Source organism: Pyrgilauda ruficollis, unplaced genomic scaffold (genome assembly GCF_017590135.1).
Source record: "Pyrgilauda ruficollis isolate IOZ18807 unplaced genomic scaffold, ASM1759013v1 scaffold20, whole genome shotgun sequence".
NCBI lineage: Eukaryota > Metazoa > Chordata > Aves > Passeriformes > Passeridae > Pyrgilauda > Pyrgilauda ruficollis.
Window position 1 is genome coordinate 1,980,339 of NW_024519207.1, and position 25,943 is coordinate 2,006,281.

The window sequence follows — 25,943 nt, forward strand, 5'->3', positions numbered from 1 at the left end:
CGAACGCCGCTCCTGCGGCGGGGCCGGGCTCCGGAGGCGGCTGAGCGCACCCAGGTACCGCGTCCCCCCGGCGCCCCGGGCTGCTGCCGGGGCTGGGGCCGGCCGAACCGAACCGAGCCGGGCCGAGCCGAGCAGGTCGGCAGGGCAGACCGGCCCCGGCCACGGCTGCCCTCCGGCGCGTCCCGTCGCCATGGGGACGCGGGGCGGCCGCGGCGCTGCGTGCTCCGGGCCGCCCTTCCGCGCCGTGCCCGGCCCGGCCCGAGCCGCGCTCGGTGCCCGCGGCACTCGGGACAGGCGCTGCCGCCCTCCCGGAGCCCCTGTGCCCGGGCGCTGCCCTCCGGGGCGGGCTGTCGCCTGTGGATGCGGGGCTGAGCCCGGGCGGGGCGCCCCTCTGCCCTGCGCGGCGTCTGTCCCCAGTGCCGCTGCTCAGCTGCGGCTGCCGGCGGGAGCTGGCTCTGACCCAGACACCCAAATCCAAACGTCCCGAGGTCGCCCTGCTGCCCTGCCGGTGGCCCTCGGGGGCTGCCAGCGATGGAGCCTGTTGCAGAGCTTGCCTGGCGGGGAACGTCTGGTATCGGAGCAAATCTCCCTTGCTGAAGCTCGGGACAAGTAATAAGAACAGTTTGGTAGTGTTTGCTCGTATTTAGGTGTGCAGCTTTGCCTGTGGAACCACTGAAAGTACCCAGTGACTTCAGTGTTCCTCACAGAGGTTTCTGCACTACCCCTGATCCCCAGCTTCACTTGGCCATGGCATCCTGTGGCTTCTCATCTTGTGAGATCTGACTGCACTGCTGTGATCACACTATGCTAGTGTGATCTAACAGACAGCTTTAGATCACACCAGTATAAACTAAATCAATATGGAATAGATTTTTTTTTCCATTAAAAGATCAATTCTGCAGTATTGTTCCATTCACGAAATAATGTCACACTTTACAAAATCATATCATAATCCTACACAGTACTCTGTATTTCCTTTCCATCCATTAACTTTAGGGTGCACTGTGCTTTTCTTTATTAGACACTTATAAACTTGCTGCTTATTAAAAGTTAAGATCTGCAATAATTTGCATACTTCCAGGACATGGTATTTTTAGGAAGAATCAACAGCAGTAATGTTACAAAAAGTAATAAAAATGACAACCTTAAAAGGTAGTGCCTATTTCAGTAGCACCAGCTCGCATATTAAAGTGCTATGTGCAGTACTAATTTGGGGAATTTTTATTTTAGCCATTGCTCTAAGAAAAATACATCATGGATAAATACGAACTCATTGAACAAATTGGAGAAGGATCTTTTGGCAAAATATTCTTGGCAAAAGGAAAAATGGATGATGAGCCGTGTGTTATCAAAGAGATCAATTTAACTAAGGTAAAACAACAAAACCTGAATTGTATTTACCAGATTGTGCTACTTGCATTTAGCTGGGTATGAACTTAGGTTGTTTTTCATCTCCTTTGTAGTTCCATCTCAATTATGTAGAGCTAAGTTTTCCAAAGACTGTATTCTTTGTGAATTTATTATTTTAAAAGCACAGATGAAATACATGTTTTGATATTAAGTCTTTGCTTTTTACTGCATTTTTGTCCTTTTCAAAGCTTTCTGCCTACAGTGTGTGGCACTGCCTAATTCAAATTCTGTAATAGTTGATTCAGCTACAATGAAAATATTGCCACTAAAGTAACAAATCACAGTTCTGTGGTAAATTTCCTTGTTTCCCACATCCATCTTTCAGACAGGAGTAATTCACAATGGATTCTTTGCAATTCTCATTTATGTTTATGGCAGTTCGATTAATCTCGTCTCATTTTAATTTTCCATTCTGTTGCTGTCAGCAACTGAGCTGCTTGGCCAGACACCCTTTCAAGGAGAACAAGAGAATTAAGTCATTTTAGGAAGCTGTTGGTCACATGTGTTTTAGATTTCTGATTTAGAATGATCTCAGTTGGGCTATGAAGCTTCTGCCTTCCTTCCCACTGACTGCAGAGGCAGCTTAGGACCACTTGCTCAGGTGTTGGGGGAGTACCATGCCTGGATCTGGTTCCATAAAGGCACTTAAAGTTTCTGTGATTTCAGTTCAGGGGTTTAAACAGTCTATTTCAATGAGTGCCTACATGCTTTTGACAGGTCTGTTGCTATTCTGGGCCACCCCAGTGAATTTCTAATATATTAGAGAATTACAATAGAAGAATGAGTTCTAGAAAGAGCTGTATGTCTTCCAGATTCAAACCTGGAAAAGCTGATACATGAGTAATGACAGCTAAATGAAAAGCTGAATAGTTTCTCTCTCTGCTCGTGACCAATAAACCCCATACATTTCTAATCTTAGATTTTGATGTACAACTAAAAGAATGGCTGCTAGTGAAATGTTACTGTGAATCCCACTTGTTCAAAAATCAGAAGCTGGAGACAGAAAATTGCTACTTTGAAGTCAAAAGATTTTTTTTTAATATGGTAGAGTGTGTTTTATTCAGTTACTGATTTTTAAGTCTTTAAGGATTACATTTCAAAAATATTTCTTAAGAATGAAGGTAAGAAACTTTACAGTCCAATACAAGAGGACATTTTGAAGGATAGATACTCAGAGAAATGAATTTTTAAGTGGTGTTGATGGAAGTGTGATCATAATAAGCTAAATAGAAGTTTTTCATTAATGTAAGAGGGCAAAGAGTTTGCCTGATATGTTACAAGAACAAGTAACACCAGTAAAATGAAGGATTTTTTTTTTCTTTTTACTTTGATCTTTTGACATCACATCTGTTGCCATTACAGAGTCATCTGCATCCATACTTTTCAAATTCTTATGGGATTTCTTTAACTTTAGAGTTTAAATTCTTTAACTTAAGTTTAAAGGTATACATTTGCCTGTTTGTAAAATGTTGAAATTGGGTTTAACTTCAGTCATGTTCCAATTACTGAATACACTTTCAAACATACACTGCAGTTTTTTTTAATGTTATATATACATCATATTTTATAATCTTTCTACATTGTCTTGGTACACTGTATTTTTGTATGTGTGGGAATAGTGTGGTAATGTGACTATTTTTGAAAAAGGTTAAATATATAATTGCTAGAATTTAGTTTCTTAATTATTTGTAGATGCCTGTGAAAGAAAAAGAAGCCTCTGAGAAAGAAGTCATTCTGCTGGCCCAGATGAAGCATGCAAATATTGTAACCTTCTATGCTTCTTTGCAAGGTTACTTTTAACATTTCTGTTTTAATTGTGGTGGAAGGAGTGGAAGGCAGAAAACCTACATTGTTAGTGTTGACCACCCTTAGCCTTGTCCCTAATGCCTTACTTAAACATGGGAAAAGGTCTCAACTCCAAGAAATGGACACCAGGCATCAAATTCAGGCATCACTTGTGTTTTTCACCTGTGTGAGTGGATACTTGGCATGAATCCTAGATCCTGAGCTCTCTGTACTGTACAAGTTGAACTTTAGTCTTGATTTCTTATTGGAGTCCACAGTTTAATGGGAATTTTCTAAGAGTTTCAATAGAGGAGAGCTTTTGAGTGTAGCAAGGAATAGGCTGATCAAATAGGACAAACAGCTGATCAGATAGGTGAGAAATAGAATAATCATTTTATCTGGTCTAACCTTGGGTTCCTCATATTTTGTTTATCCACATCACATACATATGACAGTATATGATAATGATACATACACCATCTATTCATGCACACATATATACATACTTATGTATGCATATACATGCAGACAAAACAGGCAAGCACAAAAAGAGGCCATTAAATAGAAATGCCATCTGTTAGTACCTCTGAAAATGTCTTTCAGCATCTGGAATGTAAAAACAGTATTGGCATTTCATACCTTGATACAACACTGTATTTCCAGGGATCCAGTATCAATCTCATAATGCTGTGCTAGCCTTTTTTCTTCAGATATATTTTGAATTACCACACAAGGATAAAGAATTCTTCAGGACTGAAGGAGATAGAAGGAATTCTATTCACCATGAAAGCTAATTCCCTCTCCCATAAGCAGTGCCTTATGTCATAAAAACTATAGTTGCAGCTTCTGTTCAAATGATTCTCTGTGACCAGGACTGTAAATGTTTTAGGGGTCATGTAAATCGGATAGTTTTCTAACCCCAGAGAGGTAAGAATAGGTTGAATTTTTCTATTAAGCAAGCCCTGCTCTTTATTTTTGCTTTTTTGGAATATTGTCTACTTTTAACGTTTTCCCCAAGCCTTACTGCATACTTAGTTATTGAGCAAAAAACCTGAACTTTGGAGCATTCTGCTAAGTTTCCTGTAAGAACATCTCTCAGTGGGGTCTCTTGTGGATTTCCTCATGTGTTTAATATTTTGCTAAGTCTCCATTTAAATATATTTTCACATCTTATTTTTGCATCAGGTTTCACTGGTTTCTCAGTTAGTCTTTAGAAAGGAGGAGGAGGTAGAGGTTAACTGCTACCTTTTGAAAGAAGGACCGTAAAAATAAAAATAAGTTGTTGCTGTGTTAATGAATAATACAGGAATAAAGACAAAATTATGCTTTTCCTTTTAGAAAAGAACAAGCTATATATTGTGATGGAATACTGTGATGGTGGAGATTTAATGAAGAGGATAAATATGCAGCATGGAGTGCTGTTTGATGAGGACCAGGTGAAAGACATTTTCTTTAGAGGGAAGAATATATTCTGTGAAACACATGGTTTGAATTATTCAGTAATAAATGAGCTTTTAAAGAAAACTTTGGTGATTTTAGTTGGAGTATGGAAAGGCTTTTTAGCACTCTTTAAGGTCTGAAATTAATTCATTAGCAGTATGAGGATGACTTTTTTATTGCCCCCTTCCTCCTATTGCTCCTTGTGTAATAGATGTACTTTTTCTTTACATTAGTAATATACCCATTAAACCATGAAGACCTTCTTTTAAATAGTGCTTTCCAGTTATGGGGAGGATGTATTACAAACAAATTCTTAATTTGTTGGTGCTAGTTGCATCAAAGCATATCCTCTTTCATACTGAAGTCTGTGGTAAATCTCTCATTCATTTCATTTCGGTCACAACTTCTCTGATGCCATTTAAATTTTAAACCAGTACAGAGAAACAAGCTCAGATATCTGACTGCTTCTAGGCCATGTTCATGTATATTTTATTTTGTAAATAGGTGAGTATGATAAGTTCTGCAATTCACAGAAGTAGGATTTCCCACTATCCCTTATTTATTCCCTTATTTTTTACTAACTCTTAACTTTCTGAAGGAAATTTTCTTTATGTAGGAATTAGTGGACTGAACTCTGGGATTATTTAGTCATAAATAAAATCTACTTTTGCAGGAACAATAAAATTTTGCTTAGAAACCAAAGAGATACTATCCAACCTGCTAGTGGAAATATACTCTAAGGCATAAAATTGAAGAAAAAAAAATATTGTGACTTTTCTTTTTGCTTTAGGAGTAAAAGAGGAACTCCTTGGTGGAGAAGTCAGTTGAAAGTGAATTACTGATTCAGTAATAATGAGTTTTAAGATCCTATTGGGAGTCATACTAGAGGCAGAGAGAACTTGAGAGAAAATAAAGAGAAGACAAACCCACATATCATGAAAACCCAAAGGAGACAACCAACACACAAATCCCTTGACAATGCCACAGAATAACACATATCCAATCCAACAAGGCAAAAGAAATACAGGCAGAAGAATGAAGTATAGAAACTAAGGATACATCTGCTGATCAAAGAAATGAAAGCAAATTTTCCCAATTTAACATAATAGTGTTAAACTATATTTTCAAATGTACTTCTGAGAAAGCCTCATTTGTGGCATCAGCCCTAATCAGGAAATTATCTATTTAATGTCCAGCATTGCTAAATAGAAGGTTATTACTTGAATCAAAGTCTTTCATGTGCATGAGTTTTCCTAAATAGAGAAGTATATCAGCAAGTTGTAGTTTTGTTTCTTAATTTAGTCCAAAGGCCCTTATTTAAGAAGAAACGTGTATATTGGAAATGAAATATATGTTTAAAAGCTGTACTGGGCCAAGGATAAAGGATAAACACATGTGCTTACTTATTATACAAGTTTCTTCATATCTCACTTCTTTCACCACATTTCAGTCCTTCATCTTTTTTCTCTTTTTTTTTTCTTTTTTTGTTTTTTTTTGTTTCCTGGATCACATTCAGTAGGACTACAAGTACTACTGCTGGCTGGTATGACTTCCATCACTGAGGATTAAGAGGCCACTTCCCAATTCTGTCTTAGTTATTTGCACTCCCTCACTTCTTAAAAAAGGTCTATTATTCTTATTCTCCTTTGGCATGATTCTTCAGTCCTTGTTCACAAGTGCATGTCCTGACACAGTCAGGGAAAACTTGATGGTGATAAGGGAAGTAGGGTAGGTATCTATTTCCATTTAGTTTAGTGAGAGCACTAAATGGAAAGGAAAAATCTATGACATTAACTTTAAAAATACCTTTTTTGCTGTTTTCCATTGCATATGTTCTATATATTTTAGATTTTGTTGTTGTCTTTATTTTATATGTTTCAGTAAGATGCCCCATTAAAGTCACACTAATTCATAGGTATCTATCTCTGTAACTTTCATCGCAGATTCTCAGTTGGTTTGTGCAGATCTCCTTGGGCTTGAAGCATATTCATGACAAGAAGATTTTACACAGAGATGTAAAAACACAGGTAGTAAAACTGATACTGGAGAGGGGGTTATTTTGTCCTGTGAAATGTATGCTTGAGAAGGCCTGCCAGCTTTCATTATCACATACTATTTTTGGGTTTATTTGCAGAACGTTTTTCTTAGCAATAATGGAAAGGTGGCAAAGCTTGGGGACTTTGGCATAGCGAGACAGATGAACAGGTAAGTATGGTTTTTAATCAGTCTGTGACCTGCCCCAAATGGAATGTTTGTGAATGTCCAGAATGCAGCCTGAACATGCAAATTGTTTGTGGATTGTACTTGCTGAAGGGATACAAAGGGTCTGACACTACATTTTCTCTTGTTATCCTAAAACATGCCATCCTGCATGGAAGCACAGATCTGTTTCTGGAGATACAGTTCTTGCTCATGCAGCTGTTGGCAATGACTTCTGTTGCCTCATAAAAACAAAAGTGAAGAGCATTTAAAACTAAAGAGAGAGTAAAGGAAGAGAGTTTGGACATATGTTGTGTGTCTTCCAAGACAGAGCCTATGTTAATTTTTTTTAAAATACCCAGAATGACCACGTGGGCCTGGGAACATAGCATGGCTGGCCTTTCATCTCTATTGTTCTCCCAAAAAGGGAGGCCTTGTCTTTAATGACTTTGGGGACAAGGTTGGCCTATCCTGGATAGTGGCCAGGTGTGGCCAAAACATGCCGGGGGCATGATAACAACAGGGAAATGCTTAGATTTGATCTCTTTTTGTGTTTTTTGATTATCTTCGACAGAACTCAGCTCTCAGTATGTAGACTACTGATGCCCAGAGTGTCTTCCTTTGGAAGTGTTCTGGGCATAGCTGCTGTAAGGATTGCTTCTACACAGCAGAACAGCACCCAGCAGATAGGAAGTAAACCTCAGAATTTGAATGTCCAAGACATCAAAAAAATAAAATATGTAAAAAAAAAATGTAATAGACTCATACAACAATATAATTTGTACTTGACAGTACTTTTCCTCCTGTAACTAGTGAATTAAGTTTCTGTGGAGAGCTGACACTGTCTGGATGCCAGGTGTCCTTAAAAGCTCGGTTACTCCCCTCCTCAGCTATAAGAGAGAAAATAGAATGAAAGGCTCGTGGGCCAAGATAAGGACAGGGAATTGATGTGCTTTCTGTTGAAGTGCAAACACTCTCCACTATTAAAACAGTGGAGAACTTACACAGAACTTCACACAGAACTGGGAAATGCCGTAGTTTTTCATGGGATGTTCCATTATTCAGCTATTTGGAGAGCAGAAGTAATGTCCCCTGTTTTAACCTGTGGCAGAGAAGTCTCTAGTTCAGGTCTCTAGCTCTGTTTTTTGCAGTGTGTAAGCCTTTCTGTTCATTGTGTTTCATTAGTACTACAGAGTTTGCCCATACCTGTGTAGGGACCCCCTATTACCTTTCACCTGAGATATGTGAAAATCGACCATACAACAACAAAACGTAAGTCTCTCTCTTTCCTTCCTACTTGTGTGAGGATGTGCAGGCATGAAAGGACTTTTTAGAATATTTTAAAGAATAATATAAATATTTTAAAGAATATTTTAAAAGAATAGTAATATGATTTAAATCAGTATTTGTACAGAGCATGGGAATTTCTCATGGTCACCCTTTGTGAAGTTTTGTATTATTGTGTACAATGATTAGGTGCATCATTGTACACAACGACTACCTTATACTATACAAAAATGTCAGTAGTATTTTCACTTACAATGTCCCAAATATAGCAATCATGACTTTGCTGTGATTAATCTTAAGGCTTAATATAATTATATATTTCGGCTTTATAAAATTACTTCTATTTTAAACTCTCTTTTAATACTTCTTGTTAGTAGTGGTGGGAATTGCAAACCAGTATTTTTCCCTTTGCTTAATCTGCTTCTTCATTAAATACCAAATTTATCTAATTTCCAAGATGTAAGAAACAATGCATCTTTACAGTTCCAAGTACATGAATTTTTGATACACTCATTTATTATTTATAAAAGCACACTAAAATGAAAACTGCTAGTTTGGCTGCTTTGGAAATTTGCAGTAGCCAGCTGCAGGAAAGATAAATAGGTCTGAGGCTTACCACAAAATACCAGATGAGAAGCACTGCAAAGTCAGGAGGTGAGTGAGCCTAGACCCCCTTCTCCTTGTGGGGAATATGATCAACACCAAATGTCCTGGAGCTCAGAGTAGCATCTCAGCTCTCAGGTGCTATTCAGACAAGTTTACTCCTGTATTGTCTCCCCAGCTATCAAATCGGCTTTGCCCTTCATCCTGCTATAAATATTAAGTAGACTTCCTGTATCATGTGCCTTTTCAAATTATAATTAAAAAACCTAATTAGATACCATAGAAACACTGCTGCCACAACTAAAAATAAATTTCTAGTTGTTCTTTTTAGAGCATCTTAAAAATAAAATTTGCACCAGTCTGACAGAATAATGGCAATAAATTTGGGAGCTGATAAGAGGTACTGATTACATGAATGAAAATATTATAGACTTTTCATTGAAACTTTACTTCTTATTCACAGAGATATTTGGTCTCTTGGCTGTGTGCTTTATGAGCTGTGTGCACTAAAGCATCCTGTAAGTACTGTACAGTCATCTCCTTATCATATTATTAGAAAATATAGTGGTCACCTTGCAAAACCTGTAGTAGTAATAGTATTCACTGTGAGCTACAAGAGTTATTTTCATCTTATTTATTGATATTAAAGAATGACTGCTAATATTTAACTTTTCATAATGTATCTCTTTTGTGTGTAATTAAATAAAAAGTATTATGTTGTAGTCCAATAATTTACATATATGCATGTGTACAAACTTTGAACATATATTTGCTCTCTAAAAATTACTAAACGTTTTCAAGACAGATAAACAATGGAAGGAATAAAAGACAGGCTTCAAGGTTAGGCTTAGGTATATAATTTTACTCATTTCTGTTTGAAAATACCAGTCTACACTTACTAAAGAACCTAAACCCCACATTTCCCCAGAAAGTGGTTTGAGTCCCAGGAAGAATTTTCCTAAAGGCAATATATTTTGTTTGAAAGCACATTTATGTCAGAAAACATCCGAGATAGCATCTTTAGGAAGTTGTGTTGTCCTCAGCCTGGTCTGAGCCTCAGCCTGTGGCTATTACATGGAGAAGGGAACACAGCATAAACTAATCTTGACAGCAGGAAAAGGATCAGATTCCTGGGACCAGCAGATGTTGACTTTTTGCTGAGCTCCGATGTGGGAGAAGGTAGAGCAGCACAAATAGAGCAAATTGTGCTGAGCTAGGAGCAAGAGGAATACTGCTGAGGAAAACTGCTGATTTCACAAAGTGGCAAAACATGAAATATTACTTTGTATGAATATTAGGTGTTTTATTCCATATTGCTGCCCACTGTTTCAGTGTGAGGGCAGTGACTCAATGCACAGGTAGACAGGAAATGCAAGCAAAGCTAAGGTGAATTCAATTCTACCACCTTCAGAATTGCCGCATAAATAAAAGGGTGATTTTAGAAAGAAAAAAAACTTGGGTTTTTTTGCCTCTCAGTGAGCTGAGAGGACTGAATTATCTGACTGGCATCACTTGTTAAAAAATAAGGATTGTATCTTCATTCTGGAGGGAGCACAGAATGCAGAGGCTGCTGGGTGAAGTGAGGTTTTGAAGGTGAACCCTGTGAAGACAATATGTATGTAGATCTCTGTTGAGCAGCTTTTGGCAAAACACATCATGTTGCATTCTGGAAAGATGGGGTCCTGTGTTACTGTCTGACAGCAAAGGGTGAATAAAACTCTTCCAGGTACAGATGTCATTTGACCTTTTAGTTGTGCAGCTAAAACCAGGAAAACACGATCAGAGAGTGTTTATATTAATTTTCTACATCAAACCATGGTTAGCAAGGAAGGATTTGTGGAGGGATTCCACAGCACAGGGCTTCTCCCACCTACTCTGCTCTGAGAGACCCCTCCTGGAGTGCTGCATCCAGCTCTGCAGCCCCCAGCAAAGGAAGGTCATGGAATTATTGGAATGAGCCCAGAGAAGGGCCACAAAAATGATCAGAGGGCTGAAACATCTCTTCTACAAAGACAGGCTGAGAGAGCTGGGGTTGTTCAGCCTGGGGAAGAGAAGGCTCCAGAGAGACTCAGCAGTTTTACTGTGCCTAAAGGGGGCCTGAAAGAGATGAAGAAGGACTTTTGACAAGGGTATGTAATGATAGGACAAGGGAGAATGACTTTAAACTGAAAGATGGTAAACATAAATATTAGGAAGAAATTCTTTACTGTGAGGGTAGTGAGGCACTGGCACAGGTTACCCAGAGAAGTTGTGGATGCCTCATCCCTGATGTGGAAGGACAGGCTGGATGGGGCTCTGAGCAGCCCAGTCCAGTGGAAGGTGTCCCTGCCCATGGCAGGCAGGTTGGAATGAGATGATCTTTGAGGTCCCTTCCAATGCAAACCATTCTATGATTGTGTCAACAAGTACCTGTTTTCAAATTGGGATGTCTAGTCCATAATTCTGAACCAATAACACTAACTGTCCTCTTTTCATTGTTTTCCCTAATTAAGTTTCAGGGCAATAGTTTGCATGAGCTGGTGCTGAAGATTTGCAGAGGACGTTTTCAACCAGTGTCTCCTAACTATTCCTACGACCTGAGGATATTGATTTCCCAGCTGTTTAAAATATCTCCGAGAGATCGACCATCCATCAATTCTATTCTAAGGAAGCCCTTCTTGCAGAAACTTGTTCTCAGGTATCTGCCCCCTGAGGTGAGTGACTGTGCCGCTGCCTGCTGAGAGAAAACAGGTATGAAAGTGGCATAAACAGTTCTGTCAGATATTGTTTTTTCTGATAGGCAGCATGGGAAGAACTCAGTCACGCTGTGGTATGTAGAAAAAGGCCTTCAGCATCTCACTCTAGAGGCAAGCAGATACAAGGTAATGATAATAATATTATGTATCATTAGTTCTACAGTAACATTTGTTAGTTATGATACAACTGTTGGGTGTAACTTTCTCCAGCAGTCTTTACTGCACATTTGGATGAAGGGTTTCACCCAAGTATAAAAGTAAATAGAGGAGAGAACTGCAACAGCAGAACCATTCACCCAGGCAAGAAGCACTGCTGTCCTGTTCAGGGAAAGACAGCTTTAACACCAGCTCCTCAGCTAAGGTCATCCAGAAGAGCTGCCTTAGGAAAGTGCTGAAATGTTAATCTTAGTTCTTTAAAAAACAGAATTTCCAGAAGTGAGAGGCTTTGGTCTAGTTTGTGTCTGTCACATGAAAAACATCCTTACTGTGTGAAAAAAGCATAAATCTTGTAAAACATGCTCCATAGTGTTTTACAAAACAATAAGAAAGTATTTTACAAAGTCTTACAAATTTTATTAAACTGTGAGACAGTGAACTCTATTTTGATTTAGTGCCCATTGATAGACCAGATTATGTATGCAGTTTCTAAAAAAAACCTGACTGAGGATAAATATATGTCTATGAACTGTTGAATATCTGGCATGTTTCTGGCAGTGTAACTTTGTTGTAATTATATATTCTTCATTATATCAGAATGAGTCCTCGAATTTATCTTTGGAATATCAAAACAGTTAAAACAGTTCTGTGAAAATAACCTATGTAGTTACTTAACAACACTTTGGACTCCCCTCCTCCCCCCTCTCCCCCCCCAAAAAACATTAATCAGTAGTGTAGGAACCTCTGTTATTTTGAAAATTACTTTCAATGAGGTTTATCTGCCCGCTCAACCAATGTAATTTGGACAGAAGCCTGAACTACTAAATAACTTAGGCACTTAAAAAAAAAATCTCTGATCATTTAATCATAGTTTTAATACATTTTGTCTTCCAAACATGATACTCAAACAGTCAATACTCATGTAAGATTTAAAACTCACTTAGAAACTACTTAATCCAAGAAAGGATACTGCTTTTCATTACTGCATCTAAGATATTTGCAAAATATTGACTGACCAAACTGGAAAGGTCTGTACTTGTATTCTCCTACATGGGAAACTGAAAAAGTAGATTTTTCACTTTTCAGCCTTTTTTTTCAAATTTCACAGGTACTACAACATTGCCTAGTGATTTGTAGCGTATGGAGGGTCTGGTTTAGAAAGGGAATGCCTAAGCAAAGGCACCCAGAGCCTGTGAATTAGACCTCCTGTTTTGTGTTCTTGGAACTAGCATGAAATCGACACTCCAGTTTATAAAGGTCTCCCTCTTATTCATAGTGTGCTGTGCAAAACTATGTGTGGTATGGTGTGAGATATGGTGATGATGGTGAAAGGATGTAAGGAATGTTTACTAACCCAACCTGTCAATGTTAGGTGTGGGCATCCTACTATGGTTTGCAACCACATGATCATTAATCATGAAGAGAGCACAGAATGCAGGTTTTTAATCTCTTATTGTTACAAAGCATATAAACTTCAGAAAACAAGAGTCCAGGACCCATTTTCTCTGGAATCTGGAATAGTGATGCCTTTCAAGAAACAGGAATTATTTCAAAGAAATGAATGGAAGCCTCCTTCAAGAGTACAACAGCCTATTATTCAGGTACTGTGTATCCACATTCGCATATATATATACACATACACATGTATGTATATTTATACACAAACAAAATTATCTTCAGAATTATACATTATATGTATCCACATTCGCATATATATATATACACATGTATGTATATTTATACACAAACAAAATTATCTTCAGAATTATACATTATTGCACACACACACACTCATATATATATATATATAATCTTCAGAAAGCAAATGCCTGCACTTAAAAAGTTACCTTAAAAGGCTTAAGACACGTGTTTAGCTATATATAGATAAAATAAGTATTTAGCTTAATGCCTATGCTAGGACAGTAGAGACAGTTAAACGTGCCTGAATCCTCAGAAGAGATGTTTTGAAAGCCTAAATGGGAAATACTGAATCTAGGCTGCTTTGGTGTGGTCCTTTGTAACAAAAGGATTGAGACATGCTTAGCATTTATGTTTGTACAAAGGCAAATAAGCTCCATGTTTGCATTTTTTGCTATAGAAGCAAATACACTGATCCTGTTACTTCAACCCTTCTGACAGCTCATTCATGGGCAAAATCACCAGCACTCACTACCATTGCCTCAGATACTTGTTACTGACAGCCTTCTCCCCAGTGCAAGCCCAGTTTTTCACAACCACTTTGTCTCTCGCTTGTTTTGCACCCTCTCCTTTCCTCAGGCAGTGTATCAGCTGTATGCTATGCCCAGCCTCTTTCTTAGCATCACTGCACACATTTATGTTTATCTTTAAGAGCATGAGGTAGTACCTTGAATGCTGGTGGACATAAGCACAGCCCATTTAGGATCTGGGAGCCCCCAGATCTGCACACTGCAGTTACACGAGCTTAACTGCTGATAGGGAATGTGGAATTCCCAGAACTGCGTCCATCATGCAATCACTAACACTAACTGTGACTAATACTGGCCCTGTGTGGAACGTAGGACTTCATTTTCCTCACAGTTACATTTGTGCCAATGCAAATCCAGAGATGGATTAAGTTGGAAAGACAGTTTCCTTTTACTGCTATAATCAAAGGCAGAATTTTGTCCACAGTGTTTTGACCTACACTGGGAACACATTCCCAGAATGTTTCCACATTCTTTCAACATCCAAATAAACAGTGTGCAGGGTTTCAGGGACACTTGCATAGTGCCATACTTTGAAGATATTGCTTCAGGATTCACAGAATCACAGAATGGTTAAGGTTGAAAAGGACTTCTGGTCGTCACCTTGTCCACACCCCTGCTCAGGCAGGGTCATCTAGATCCAGTTGTCCAGGACTATGTCCAGTTGGCTGTTGGGTATCTCCAAAGATGGAGACTCTAAATCCTATTTGGGCAACCTGTGCCTCACCCTGAGTCACCCTCCCCCACAGTGAAAAATATGTTTTGTGATGTTCAGAGGGAACCTTCTGTATTTCAATTTGTGCCCATTGCCTCTGGTTCTGTCACTAGGTACCAGAGGAAAGTCTGCCTCCATTCTCTCTGCGCCCTCCCTTCAGGCAGCTACAACCATTGATAAGATCCCACCTTCAGGCTAAACAGTCTGAGCTATTTTAGCCTTTACTCATAGGAATAATGCTCCAGGCCTTTCACTGGACTTTTTCAAGTTTGTAACTGTCTCTTTTGTTCTGGAGAGCTCAGAACTAGACACAGCACTTCATGTGTGACCTCACAAGTGCTGAGTAGTACAAAAAGATCACCTCCCTTGACCTGCTGGGAATGCTTTTGCTAATGCAGGCCAGGATGTCATTCACCTTTTCAGGAAGGGCACATTGTTGGCTAATGGTCAACTTGTTGTGCACCAAGCCCCCCCTTTTTCTTCCCTGCCAAGCTGCTTCCCAGCGGGATGGCTCCCACCATATACTGGTGCAGAGTGTAGGACTTTGCACTTCCATTGCTGAACTCCATGAAATTTCTGTCATCCCATTTCTCCAGCCCATTGTGGTCCTTTTGGATGGCAATACAACCCTGTGGTGTATCAGCCACTCCTCCCAGTCTGTGTTATCAGCAAACGTGCTGGGGGTGCACTCTGCCCCCCCCTCTCCTCCATGATCTAAATCATTAGTGAAGATGTTGAATTTTAGTTACTGGCCTTCAGCTGTGCTTCACCCTGTGATCACTACCCTTTGGGCCACTTTTCAAGCAATTTCACTGCCTGCTCATCTCACTCTCAATTCATCAGCTTCCCTATGAGGATTTTATGGCAGACAGTGTCAAAAGCCTGCATGAAGGCAGTTGTCTGATAGGAAATGTCCCCTTACTCTCCATGCCAGTCATTTAATTGTAGAATGTTAGTGAGTTGGTCAAGCATGCCTGCTTCACTAGTCACAGTTCTCAGTCCCCTGGCATTTATTTGAATAGCCTAATTTGTTCTTACTATTGCTTGGGATTGCCATCTGGAAACCATACTGTAAAGCCTACTTCACTGAGGAATGAGATAAACACTTCTTGGGGTTACTTCTTCCTTGGGAGCTTTGATGACAGTTGGAAACTTTCTTCTTACACAGATAGGAATTTTTATTCAACTGTAATCTGGACTGTACCACAGGTACATGAGTCTACTTTCAGAGTATCTATGAAGGAAAATGGGGAAGAATAGTTAGTGTATTTAACTGTGAAAATGATACTTAGATGCATGTACATTTATGAAAAGTAAGCAAAATTTAGCATTTTTCTCATGCACCGCATAGTCTCCAACAATGGAAAAGTTTGTGGATGTCTGACCACAGTTATATCAGGCAGTGGCAGCTAGCTAGGTGATCATCTTCTCTCCATTGTTCATATGAGAAATGGAAATGACAGTCTTGTCTCAAAGGAGGAATACAGGGATGTTTCATCACAGTGAGGGCTTTGAGAAATGAAAGCCCAACTCCCACATGCTCGTAATCAAAGAGATGTGAAATGAAGCAGCACAGTGCTCCCCTGAAAGCAGCCATCAATGCCTGTACTGTCCAGAGCTACATCCCAGGTTCCCCTTGCTATCACATGTCAAAATGAGGCTCTCCTGGAAATAATTCAGTGCTTTAGGCTCCAGAACAATGAAGTGACTCTAGGGCCAGGACACTACAGAGTACAAAGCCTTATGCTGACTCACTCACAACAATGTGAGAGAGCTGCTGCTTAATGACAGGAGCTGATGGAACAGGGGAAAAGGAAAAGGCAGTGGTGAGATCACATAAGCTGTGACAAGTTTGGAAGTTTCTGGGTTATATTTGAAAGGATTTTGAAAACTTACACTAACTATACGATAGACAGTCATATTACCATGCAACTCAGACAGGAGAGAAGTACAAGAGGTTAATTCAAACTTGTGCTGATACAAATGAGTACAGGTAAAATAACATCCTTTATTATATTTCCAGCCACAGACATCCAGATTTAATATGGCAGAAAGGCCAGGAAGCATTAGAGTGCATGGTCATTATGGTCATTACTATGAGAAGCTTGACAGCTTGCAAAGGAAAGCTAATGTACATTATGACCTTTCTCATATCAGCCAAAGAGTTGAAGATTACTATGAATTAAAAGGACAAATTGCTCCTCCACCACCCGACTGGTAAACACATCACTCTTTTTATTCTGTCTTGTGTATTTTGAACTATCAGCCTTCCTGAGGAAGTAAAGCTGGCATAGCTGATTTAGTGGAATGCCTCCTCTCCTTTGTCTTGGATAATTTTTCTTTTTTTTTTTTTACATAAGTTTGTCGGACAACAACACAATTCCTGTTCATCTAGAAATTCCATTTGAATTGGCCTAGTGTTTGATATTTCATTGTCAAAATGTCTCCCAAGTCTCAGCCCAGTCTTTTACTGGGTAAAAAGTAAAACATAAGCTTTCTGTAGAATCTCTGATTATACCAAGGATGAACACTGCCTGTCTTTCACACCAGGATGAGAATAATACAAAGATCAGAAGGAGTTCTGCACTGAAGGGAACCGAGTGAGAGCAGACCATGAAAGTGGTTTTTTTTTTCCATATAAGCAGCACTTATATTTCTGTTTCAGATATAAAGACCCTTTCTCTAGCAGTTTATTTACTTCAAAGCTTTTCTGTTACAAAGTAGAGGTACAACCTTAGGAGATTTCCTGTCCATTCTGTGACTGGCCATTTTAGGTGTGGATGAACATTGAAAACGTTGAGAAAGAAATTTTGAATACTTCCAAAGCTTTCCGTTAAAGTTGACAGAATCATTAATTTTCATTCAACAACAACAGTGTTTAGAATGTTTCAGTTACAGATCTTCAGATTTAGAACATCTTTCCTGACCTGAATTTCTGATGCCTTATTTAAGGACAGAGTCAATTCAGTTTTGCCTCCCTGCGGCACAAGTGGATTCCTGCGGCAGGAAATAAAATAAATGGGAAACAGGGAGCTTACAGGTGACTGATGGTTTTTTTACAGCAAAAAGCAAAGGAAAAGTTTAGAAAATACACAAAGTTTGCCTGATAGAATTAGGCACAGAGGAGAAAGACAATACAGCCCCCATTATGACAATTTTCACTCATTTTGAGGACCAGGGAAATAAATTTTGTTTTAATTAATGTTTTCAATAACAATTGGTTTAATTAATGCTTTCAACCCTTTATCAAATAAAAGGTGGAAGGGCTTTGCTGCACTCTTCAAAAGGCTTAAGTAACTGAAGTAATAGAAAAAGGAATGCCAGGAAAGAATGTTTCCTTATTTTACTGTTGTGTCATATTTATACATATTTTATCCACATTTATATATCCATGTAGTATAAAGAAAGTTCTCTTTGTCATATGTTGTAGAACCTATAGAGACTTATTTGTGCAAAGGTAGCAGAGTCTGTGATATAAAACATAGTATATGTACATCACTTTCTTCTCTCAGGACTGCAGAATTTCTTCAAAGGCGGTTTGAAGCCCAGCAGTACAAGATTAAAGTGGAAAAACAGATGGTAGGTAAATGATGAACCAGAGAATAAAATCTGTAAAAGAAGGAGAATGAAAATCCAAAGATGAATGGATGTCTTTTGAATAGCAAACTGTAACACTGTCAGGTAGAAGGTTTTGCTCTAGCAAATTCCCTGATCTGCTCTGCAGTGTTCATCCTGAGGTTTTATTTCCTCATACAAAACTGTAACAATGTAAAATTCTGCTGTGATTTTTTTCCTCCAAAAACATACACTTTCCTTTACTGCATTCTTCAGTAGAACAGGGAGAGTGAATTGAGTGAGCACTAAAGGAGAGGATTCTAAATGAAAACTCATTTGCTCTGGGATTCATTTGTACATCCATAGGGACTGCGACCATCCTCTGCTGACCCATATCATGACCAAATACAGCAGCAGAAAACCAAGGAAGAGCATCTCAAAAACCATCAGCAAAACACGTCTAGAAAGAATGAAATGAAAGAACAGGTAAATGAATCTCTTCCTTAATTGCCTAAAACTCTCTTCTTATACTCTTGACAGTAGTGTTCCTGGCATAAGAATTCTTTTTCATCAGATTCTCTTTTCCATCATTGATTGTTTTCCATTCTTTTCCCATCTTTTAACGGAGAAACAATATACCTCTATAGTTTTGCTTTTGGGTGACAAACAGATACTTCTATCTTATGTGAACATATATAAATACATTTATTCTTTCTATCTTTGGTTTATTAAAAACATATTCTACCCTACTGTTCTTTAATAGGAGTATTTGAAACAATTGCAGAAAATTCGGGAAGAATACCACAATGATATAAAAGAATTCAGAGTTAGAGCAGGAGTACTCCAGGTAACAAAGCTCAGACATATGGGTATTCATATTTACTTTTTTATGCTAGAATACTTTATTGGGAATTGAAATGAACATTTTTAAAAAATATTCCTTAGGAAAACCAGAAAATACAAGATAAAACCTATCTTGTGAGGCAAGGGAAAGCTGAGCAACAGTCTGAAAACAAAGATATATCTGGAACAGGAGAAAAGTCACTTCAGGTATCAGTACCATCTCCTTCTAAATAGGTCTTTCTGTGTGAGTCCCACACTGTCTTTAATTCATTCTCTGGGACAATATCAGTAGTATCCTCCTCAGTGATCCTGGATCTGAGTTTTAATAAAATGAATTCTGAAATGAAATGAAAATTAATTTCACTTGATGAAATTAAGTGGGTTATAGGCAGCCAAATTAGGAGAGAATTTGGATTCCCAGTGATTTGATGGGAAATGCATGATAATGATAAAGAAACATTAGATTTTGGGCCTGCCTTCTGTGACTATATTTCATGGGCTCTCCATCTTTTGGAGAAACTGAATAAAAGTAAAATCTATAAATTGTTGTGGTTTCTCTTGAGGCTGAAGACATGCACTGATTGCCACAGATCACAGAAGAAGCTGTATACTGTTATTTACTTTGCTTTTCTCTGATGCATTCTTATAGGAGTCATTATAATATGAAAAGGAGTAATTAAATATTTTTAGTTGTTGCCAGCACACAAGATATTGCAAAACAGGGCTATACTTTTTACAGGCATAGGTTTCCACTAAAATCTTGATTTTAATCACTTCTAAAGTTTTCCAGAATGAAATGAGTTTGAGTCATCTTGCATATGATCATAAAAAATAAAAATCTGTATTATTTTTATCTTGTCACAGTACTGTATCTTTCTAACATGGGTTTTTGAAAAATCAGAGTCTTGCAATTTGCGCAAGAATTTCTGTTTTTCTTTTGCCAGATAAGCCAGAATTGGCAATGAATGGAATATTCTTAAAAATCTTTGTAAAGGAAATTCATGACTATATTTGCTGCTTAAAGAAGTCTCTTTCTTTATGTGGTATACGTATATTCAGTTACAAAGAGTGTGATTAAAACTGTTTTTGTTTTTTTTCTCCTTCTAGGATATGGAGGAAAACTTTAAGCAAGTCAGACTCCAGGATAAGGAAGACCAAACAATATTAGAAAAGAGATATAACACAAAAGTATCCATCTTTACTGTTGTATTTTTAAAACATTTTCTTATTATATCTGTACATTTCAAATTACTGTATTACTATGGTAGGTCTGGAAATGGAGTTATTTGAGAGTCAATTAAGAGTGCTGGTTTTCTGTTTGTTAGATGTTAATATCAGAAGAAAATAAATGAGTTTTCTGACCATGTGAGGAAGATTCCCCTTAGATGTTCCCACCTAGTAATCAATCTCTACGTCCTCCTCCTTATATCAAACTGCATTATTAGTGCATGGGAACTCATGTTTATTCAAAGTCTAGGTAAAGTCAAGTCAGAATGCTAATTTTAAAATATTTTGTTATAAAATGTGATTCCCTATACTGCTTTTAAAATCATAGAAGGAGATGGGAATTGAATTAGAAATGCACATAATATACCAGGAATATTTCTGACCATAAGATCACTGTGAAGTGGACTAAAAGTCTTTTATGAAATATTGTGTGGAAGCAGTACAGTATTCAATTTTAGTTCTGGTTGACAACCAGCTATAAGAACCAACTCTGTGTATTGCAATGATTTGAATTAAATGTTTATCAAAAGCCCTTAAAATCAAAAGCGGATGCAGTAATTTTACAATACCACTAAAGGAAAAGGATTATATTTAAGGAGGTCTATTTTTGTCCAATGTGTTCGACTTTGATCTTCTTAAGCAGAAGAAGAATGTTGTAAAATAGAAGTTCTTTTCAATAGAAGAATAATTTTCAAATTTGTAGTTCCATATAATCTGTGTACTTTTAATTAAATGCTTCTATTTATTAGAACAAATTATTAACATGTGAATTTTCTTTAGGGAGGAGTAAAATTTGAAATTAATTTAGATGTATGTTTTCCTGAGGAGGACAGCATTCAAGAAGCAGAGGTATGTTTTAGTTATATTCGCAGCATTTACATTAGAAATTTGGAACCATGAGAGCTCCATGATCTAAGATTTGTTTCCATTACCATCACCCTCTGCCTTTGTTATAATGAAGCTTCCTATTGAGGATTTGTTGTCATGTTGCATATGTCTGCCCTTCTACAAGAGGATAATTGCTTACAAGAAAATTGGGTGATACTTGGGTCAGTCTTTCACGTGGTAAAATGAAGGAGTGCAGATTTTTAAGTGTTCTAAAATGGCTTGAGAGGAAGAATTTATCTCAAAACTGAGTTAGTCTGCAAATGCTAAATTTAATTTGTAGATTGTTTTAGTACATTTCTGTTTCTTTTCAGAAATGAAATGGTATTGTATTGTATCACAAAGCAAGAACAACTACATACAGTATTTTGTTTTCATTTAGTAAAATTGTATTTGTGGCTTATCAACATGTAATAGCTACATATTAAGATTTTATTAGTATATTAGAATTTTAAAAAAATTCCTAACAGCAACAAAAAAAATTTATTATATATATTTTTAATTTATAAAGCACTATTTTGTCATTCTGTTGTTTCACATCTCTGTGGAGCCCCATGCAGCCCTCTGATGAACAATGTGGCTTCTGAGTCCTGATGCTTCACTTTTTGTTACACAATTTTCCTGTGCATACCTGAGGTTGGCTGGCAAACACAGTAAAATGAGAAGGGATTAGCTATTGTACCATCTTTGTTTACTGCTTCCAGAGTAACTTATTGTTTTTTCAGGTATTAGATAAACTCAATGAGACTTTAACTTTTGTGGATGGTGAGAATCTTAAGGAGAAATTGGTGGAAGTTTATGAAAATCATACAGACAGAGCTTTGGAAAAACTGTCTGACTACCCAAAAGGTATTTATTGGGGAATGCAATGCTGAGTATTAATCCTGAAAATTATATAGGAGTTAGATAAATTCAGTAACTCAGGCTATAGCAAGTTTATCTCATGAGCTCTTTCTTTATATCACATAATATTATAATCACAGGGACATCTACTTGACAAAAAAAATCCAAAGAACTTTGCCTCTTCTATTTCTTCCCCTTAGAGTCCATACATGATATGAAGAAACCCAGAAAACATTGGCAACCTGGAGCCCCTCAGACACTACTGAATTTTTTAGCTGGTGCTGATGTCACATCTGCATGTCCTACTATGGCTGGAAATGAACTTGGTGAGAAAGTTTTGAGCACCTAAAATTCAGACTGAATTCATCCATACCTGAATGTTCACATGATCCAGCAGGCTTTTAATTGCAGGACTTTGTAACAGCAGAGGTTATTGTATGTGTTAAGCCACAGAAAACAGTTGTCACTTTCCCCTCTCACACTGCAGTCATGTTGTGTTGCTCATACGTATCAGGAGCACTGTGTTTTATCAATCATTCTGGCTCAAAATGCCAATCTATTCAATTAATCATCACCACTTTCTCAGGCCTTGAGCTGATGACACACAGCAACAGGGCAGTGAGTGCCAGTGCCATCCTTGGAGCGTGGTGGAGTTCTGTTTTCCCTCTGCACACAGCGGCGGTGCCACCACTGTCACAAGTGCCACCTCACCCCGCTGTGGCTGTGGGGATGCTCCACTTGAGAAAAGTCACTAGGCTCCTTACAGTACCACTGTGTGCATTGCCAGGCAGACAAGTATCTCCAGTGGCTGGTTTCTGCAAACAGGAGCTCTTCCAGCATTCCAGCATGCTCCGCACACCAAGATAGACAAAAAATCACCTGAAGAGTTTGCATGGATAGTAAAGACAAAGCAGAATATTATTAATACACCACCTTTTGTTCATTCTGCCTTAGATTAAAGACCACTGGGCACAAAAGAAACAGAACTTCTTTTAAGCTCTTTCAAACCAAGAATCCAACAAGTTTCAGAGCAAGGACTGCTCAGGGAAACTGCACCTGCCTGTTCCAGGTTTAATAAGAAGTTACTTAACCATTAGAACCGGTGTTAAACATTTTTAGTGATGAGTAGTCCAGACCATTTTTCCCTATCCATCAGATCAAGTACTTATTAAAAAATCAGGAGTATTCCATAAAGGAAAAAAAAAATAAATCAGAATTGCACAAAAAGAAGAAATCAGTGTTGAGACTAGAAAGTATGAATCTGACAAAAGACAGTGCTGAGCTACAGTAATGCTTTAGTGACCTAAGAACTAAACTTGGTGTTCTTCAGCTCACCATGTTATTCTGCCTGAAGACATCCCAGAAAACAGGAAGCAGTGGAAACAGACACCACCAGAGACACTCCTGAGCATCTTAGCAAAAGCAGAGCTGTCTGATGATTCCTTTATCTGTTTTGAGGAAGACAAAGGTGGGATGTTTTTTTCCTGTAAATTCTGCATGTTTTTCTTTAGTGTAATATTTCTTCTACCCTTGGCAGAGGGTCTGTGATGAGAATCAACATTTTGAAGCAGTTGGCAACCTAGAAAAGCAGGGACAGAACCTCTGCTCTGTCCCTGAAGCACTGAGAGGCCTCTTCCAGGACACTGCTCTTTTCAAAAGCAGGGAAAGGGGCAAGCCCTACTCACTGGCTATTACCTTCATATGTAATTCTGACCTTTGCTTGGCTAGACAAAGGAAAGGTGCTACTGCCAGCAGGCTGGTAGGTACCACAAACCTGGAGCTAGCCCCTGCAACTGCTGAGCTTGAAGAACCTGTAAAAAGCATTTATTCAAATACATGGTGACTTAAATGACAGTGGTGACTTTACAACAGGGTCCATGCTCAGACAGCTGACACTGCAATTGACTCAAACTCACCTGCACTGCAGCCCACTTTCCTAAGGTAACACTGTTAAAAAAATTACATTTACTTTGCATCAACAGAAGTGTGACATTTCCATTGTAATTTGAACAACAACAAAACACTTCAAGCATTTATTCGTTTGCTATTCCTTTACACATACTTTTATAGTTTTCTACTATACAGCTGAAGCAAAGTTTCTCTTTCTTTACAGAAGGGAGATTAACTCTGTTGCCTCCAGAAGAAAACAAGGAAGATGATTCAAAAACATACTCTGCTGTTGATGTTGATGAAGGTAGACTTGAGCCAAGATCAGATGGTGAAGACACGTAAGTCAAGCACATCAAGAGAAAAATCCACAACTGGACAGTTTTTTAGGTTGCATTGCCTAAAGTTTTACTGTGTTCTTAAAAATTCATAAATAAAGAAAACTTACAGTCTGCTAATTTAACTTTTAGTTCTGGAATTTGTCACAGCCAATTCAAATTCATTAAAAATTACATTTAAAATGTCATTAAATATTACAGCAGAAATATCAACATGGCCTTGCAGCTCTTTTCTCTTGCCTTTTAAATACAGGTAAACAATCTGACAGAGACAGAAGTTCACATTAGATGTGTTACTTGTATATTATTTATAAAGTGTTTAAAAAAACCCTAGTAGTCCTTGAATGGAGAAAGATTTGCTATGAAATTATATTAATTTAATTAATATAATTCTCTTGTTTTACTGTGCAGAAATTTTGAAGATTCTGAAGATGAACTCAGACACCAGCTGGAAGAATCTCTGGAAAAATTGTCAACTTCTCCAGCAGAAGAGTCTCACATCTTTTCAATAAATAAAAGTCAAACAGATGAAGAAAAGATGAGTTTACCTCACAAACTTGGAGAATCTGATGATGATTTAGAAAATAATCATGGGTAATTTGGTGTTGATGCACATGAAGAAGGCAGCTTTGATTCTTTTTCTTTAAAAGAAAAACAAATCAGGGTACTTTTCAGATATCTGAACACTGAAAAATCCTCATCCAGACTGAAATGCTATTTCATCTATTATTCTTAACTACCTGGACATACCTGACAAGTCTTGCTTAAGCAAATTTCTGATTGTGTACTCTAACCATTTTTGTGTCATGTACGAGAGTCTCCTAGTTTGTGTATTTTATTGCCCTAGATAAGTCAACTCTTTGTTTTAAGAATCTCTTCCAGCTTTTCATAATCAATGCATACTGCCAGCACAGCTTTGTAATCTAGTTTCATTTACACGGTACTGACCCTACGTAGTAACAGCAGCTGCTCAGGAGTTTTATATAGTAGCAGTAAAAGGGTTTATTAGTGCCATGAGAATTGTGCGTTCCCCAGTTCCTAATAAACCATGCAGGTATGTAGGTTCTTCCAACCATATTTTTTCACATAAAAAATTTCATACAATCCAAGTGAATCTTAAATAAAGAGAAAATTACAGTCTGTAGTCTGATTTTAGCAGGTTTTTTTTTTTTTTCAAAGAATCATTTATTTTGGAAAATATCTTAGAGTTCAACTGTTAATACTGCCAAGTCCACCACTAAACCATGTCCCTATGTGCCATGTCTTTTAAATACCTGCAGGGATGGTGAGTCCACCCCTTCCCAGGGCAGTCTGTTCCAGTGCTTGACAACCTTTTCTATGTCAAAATTTTTCCTAATATCCCTGGTTCAACTTGAGGCCATTTTCTCCTATCCCTTGTTACCTGAGAGAAGAGACTGACCCCCACCCCCGCTTTCAGGTAGATGTAGAAAGTGATAAGGTTCTCCCCTGAGCCTCCTTTTCTCCAGGCTAAACACCCCCTAGCTCTCTCAGATGTTCCTAACAGGACTTGTGCTCCAGACGCTTCACCAGCTCTGTTGCCCTTCTCTGGACATGCTCCAGCACCTCAACACCCTTCCTGAACTGAGGGGCCCAAAACTGATCAAACTGATCACTTGAGGTGCAGCCTCACCAGTGCCAAATACAGGCATACTGTAGAATCTGGGGGAAAAAATTCTGGGTACAAAGGCTATAAAACAAAAATGTTCACTTCAAAATAGAGTAATGAAACAGGTGAAGACTGAAAATATTCAATAAATAAAAGAGGTTCCTGATAAATAAAAGAACTTGA

General features: G+C 38.2%; 1 protein-coding gene across 1 annotated transcript; it reads left to right on the forward strand.

Moving 5' to 3' along the window:
- Window positions 1–1,254: 1,254 nt before the first annotated feature.
- NEK5 (NIMA related kinase 5) lies at window positions 1,255–24,894 on the forward strand. Its single transcript, XM_041467061.1, has 22 exons — window positions 1,255–1,371; window positions 3,103–3,199; window positions 4,534–4,631; window positions 6,579–6,662; window positions 6,770–6,840; window positions 8,020–8,106; window positions 9,188–9,242; window positions 11,217–11,417; window positions 11,504–11,585; window positions 13,080–13,216; window positions 16,579–16,772; window positions 18,068–18,134; window positions 18,477–18,596; window positions 18,874–18,957; window positions 19,056–19,160; window positions 20,061–20,141; window positions 20,961–21,029; window positions 21,791–21,914; window positions 22,109–22,234; window positions 23,239–23,376; window positions 24,022–24,136; window positions 24,545–24,894. Exons 1-22 carry the CDS (start codon window positions 1,255–1,257, stop codon window positions 24,729–24,731), a joined length of 2,439 nt encoding a protein of 812 aa, XP_041322995.1. The 3' UTR covers window positions 24,732–24,894.
- Window positions 24,895–25,943: the final 1,049 nt, after the last annotated feature.

Excerpts from the sequence above, each read along its gene's own strand:
- NEK5 (XM_041467061.1), top strand. The coding sequence starts at position 1,255 with ATGGATAAATACGAACTCATTGAACAAATTGGAGAAGGATCTTTTGGC. Across the intron at positions 1,372-3,102 it reads AAGAGATCAATTTAACTAAG|ATGCCTGTGAAAGAAAAAGA; the intron begins GTAAAACAACAA and ends AATTATTTGTAG. Across the intron at positions 3,200-4,533 it reads CTTCTATGCTTCTTTGCAAG|AAAAGAACAAGCTATATATT; the intron begins GTTACTTTTAAC and ends TTTTCCTTTTAG.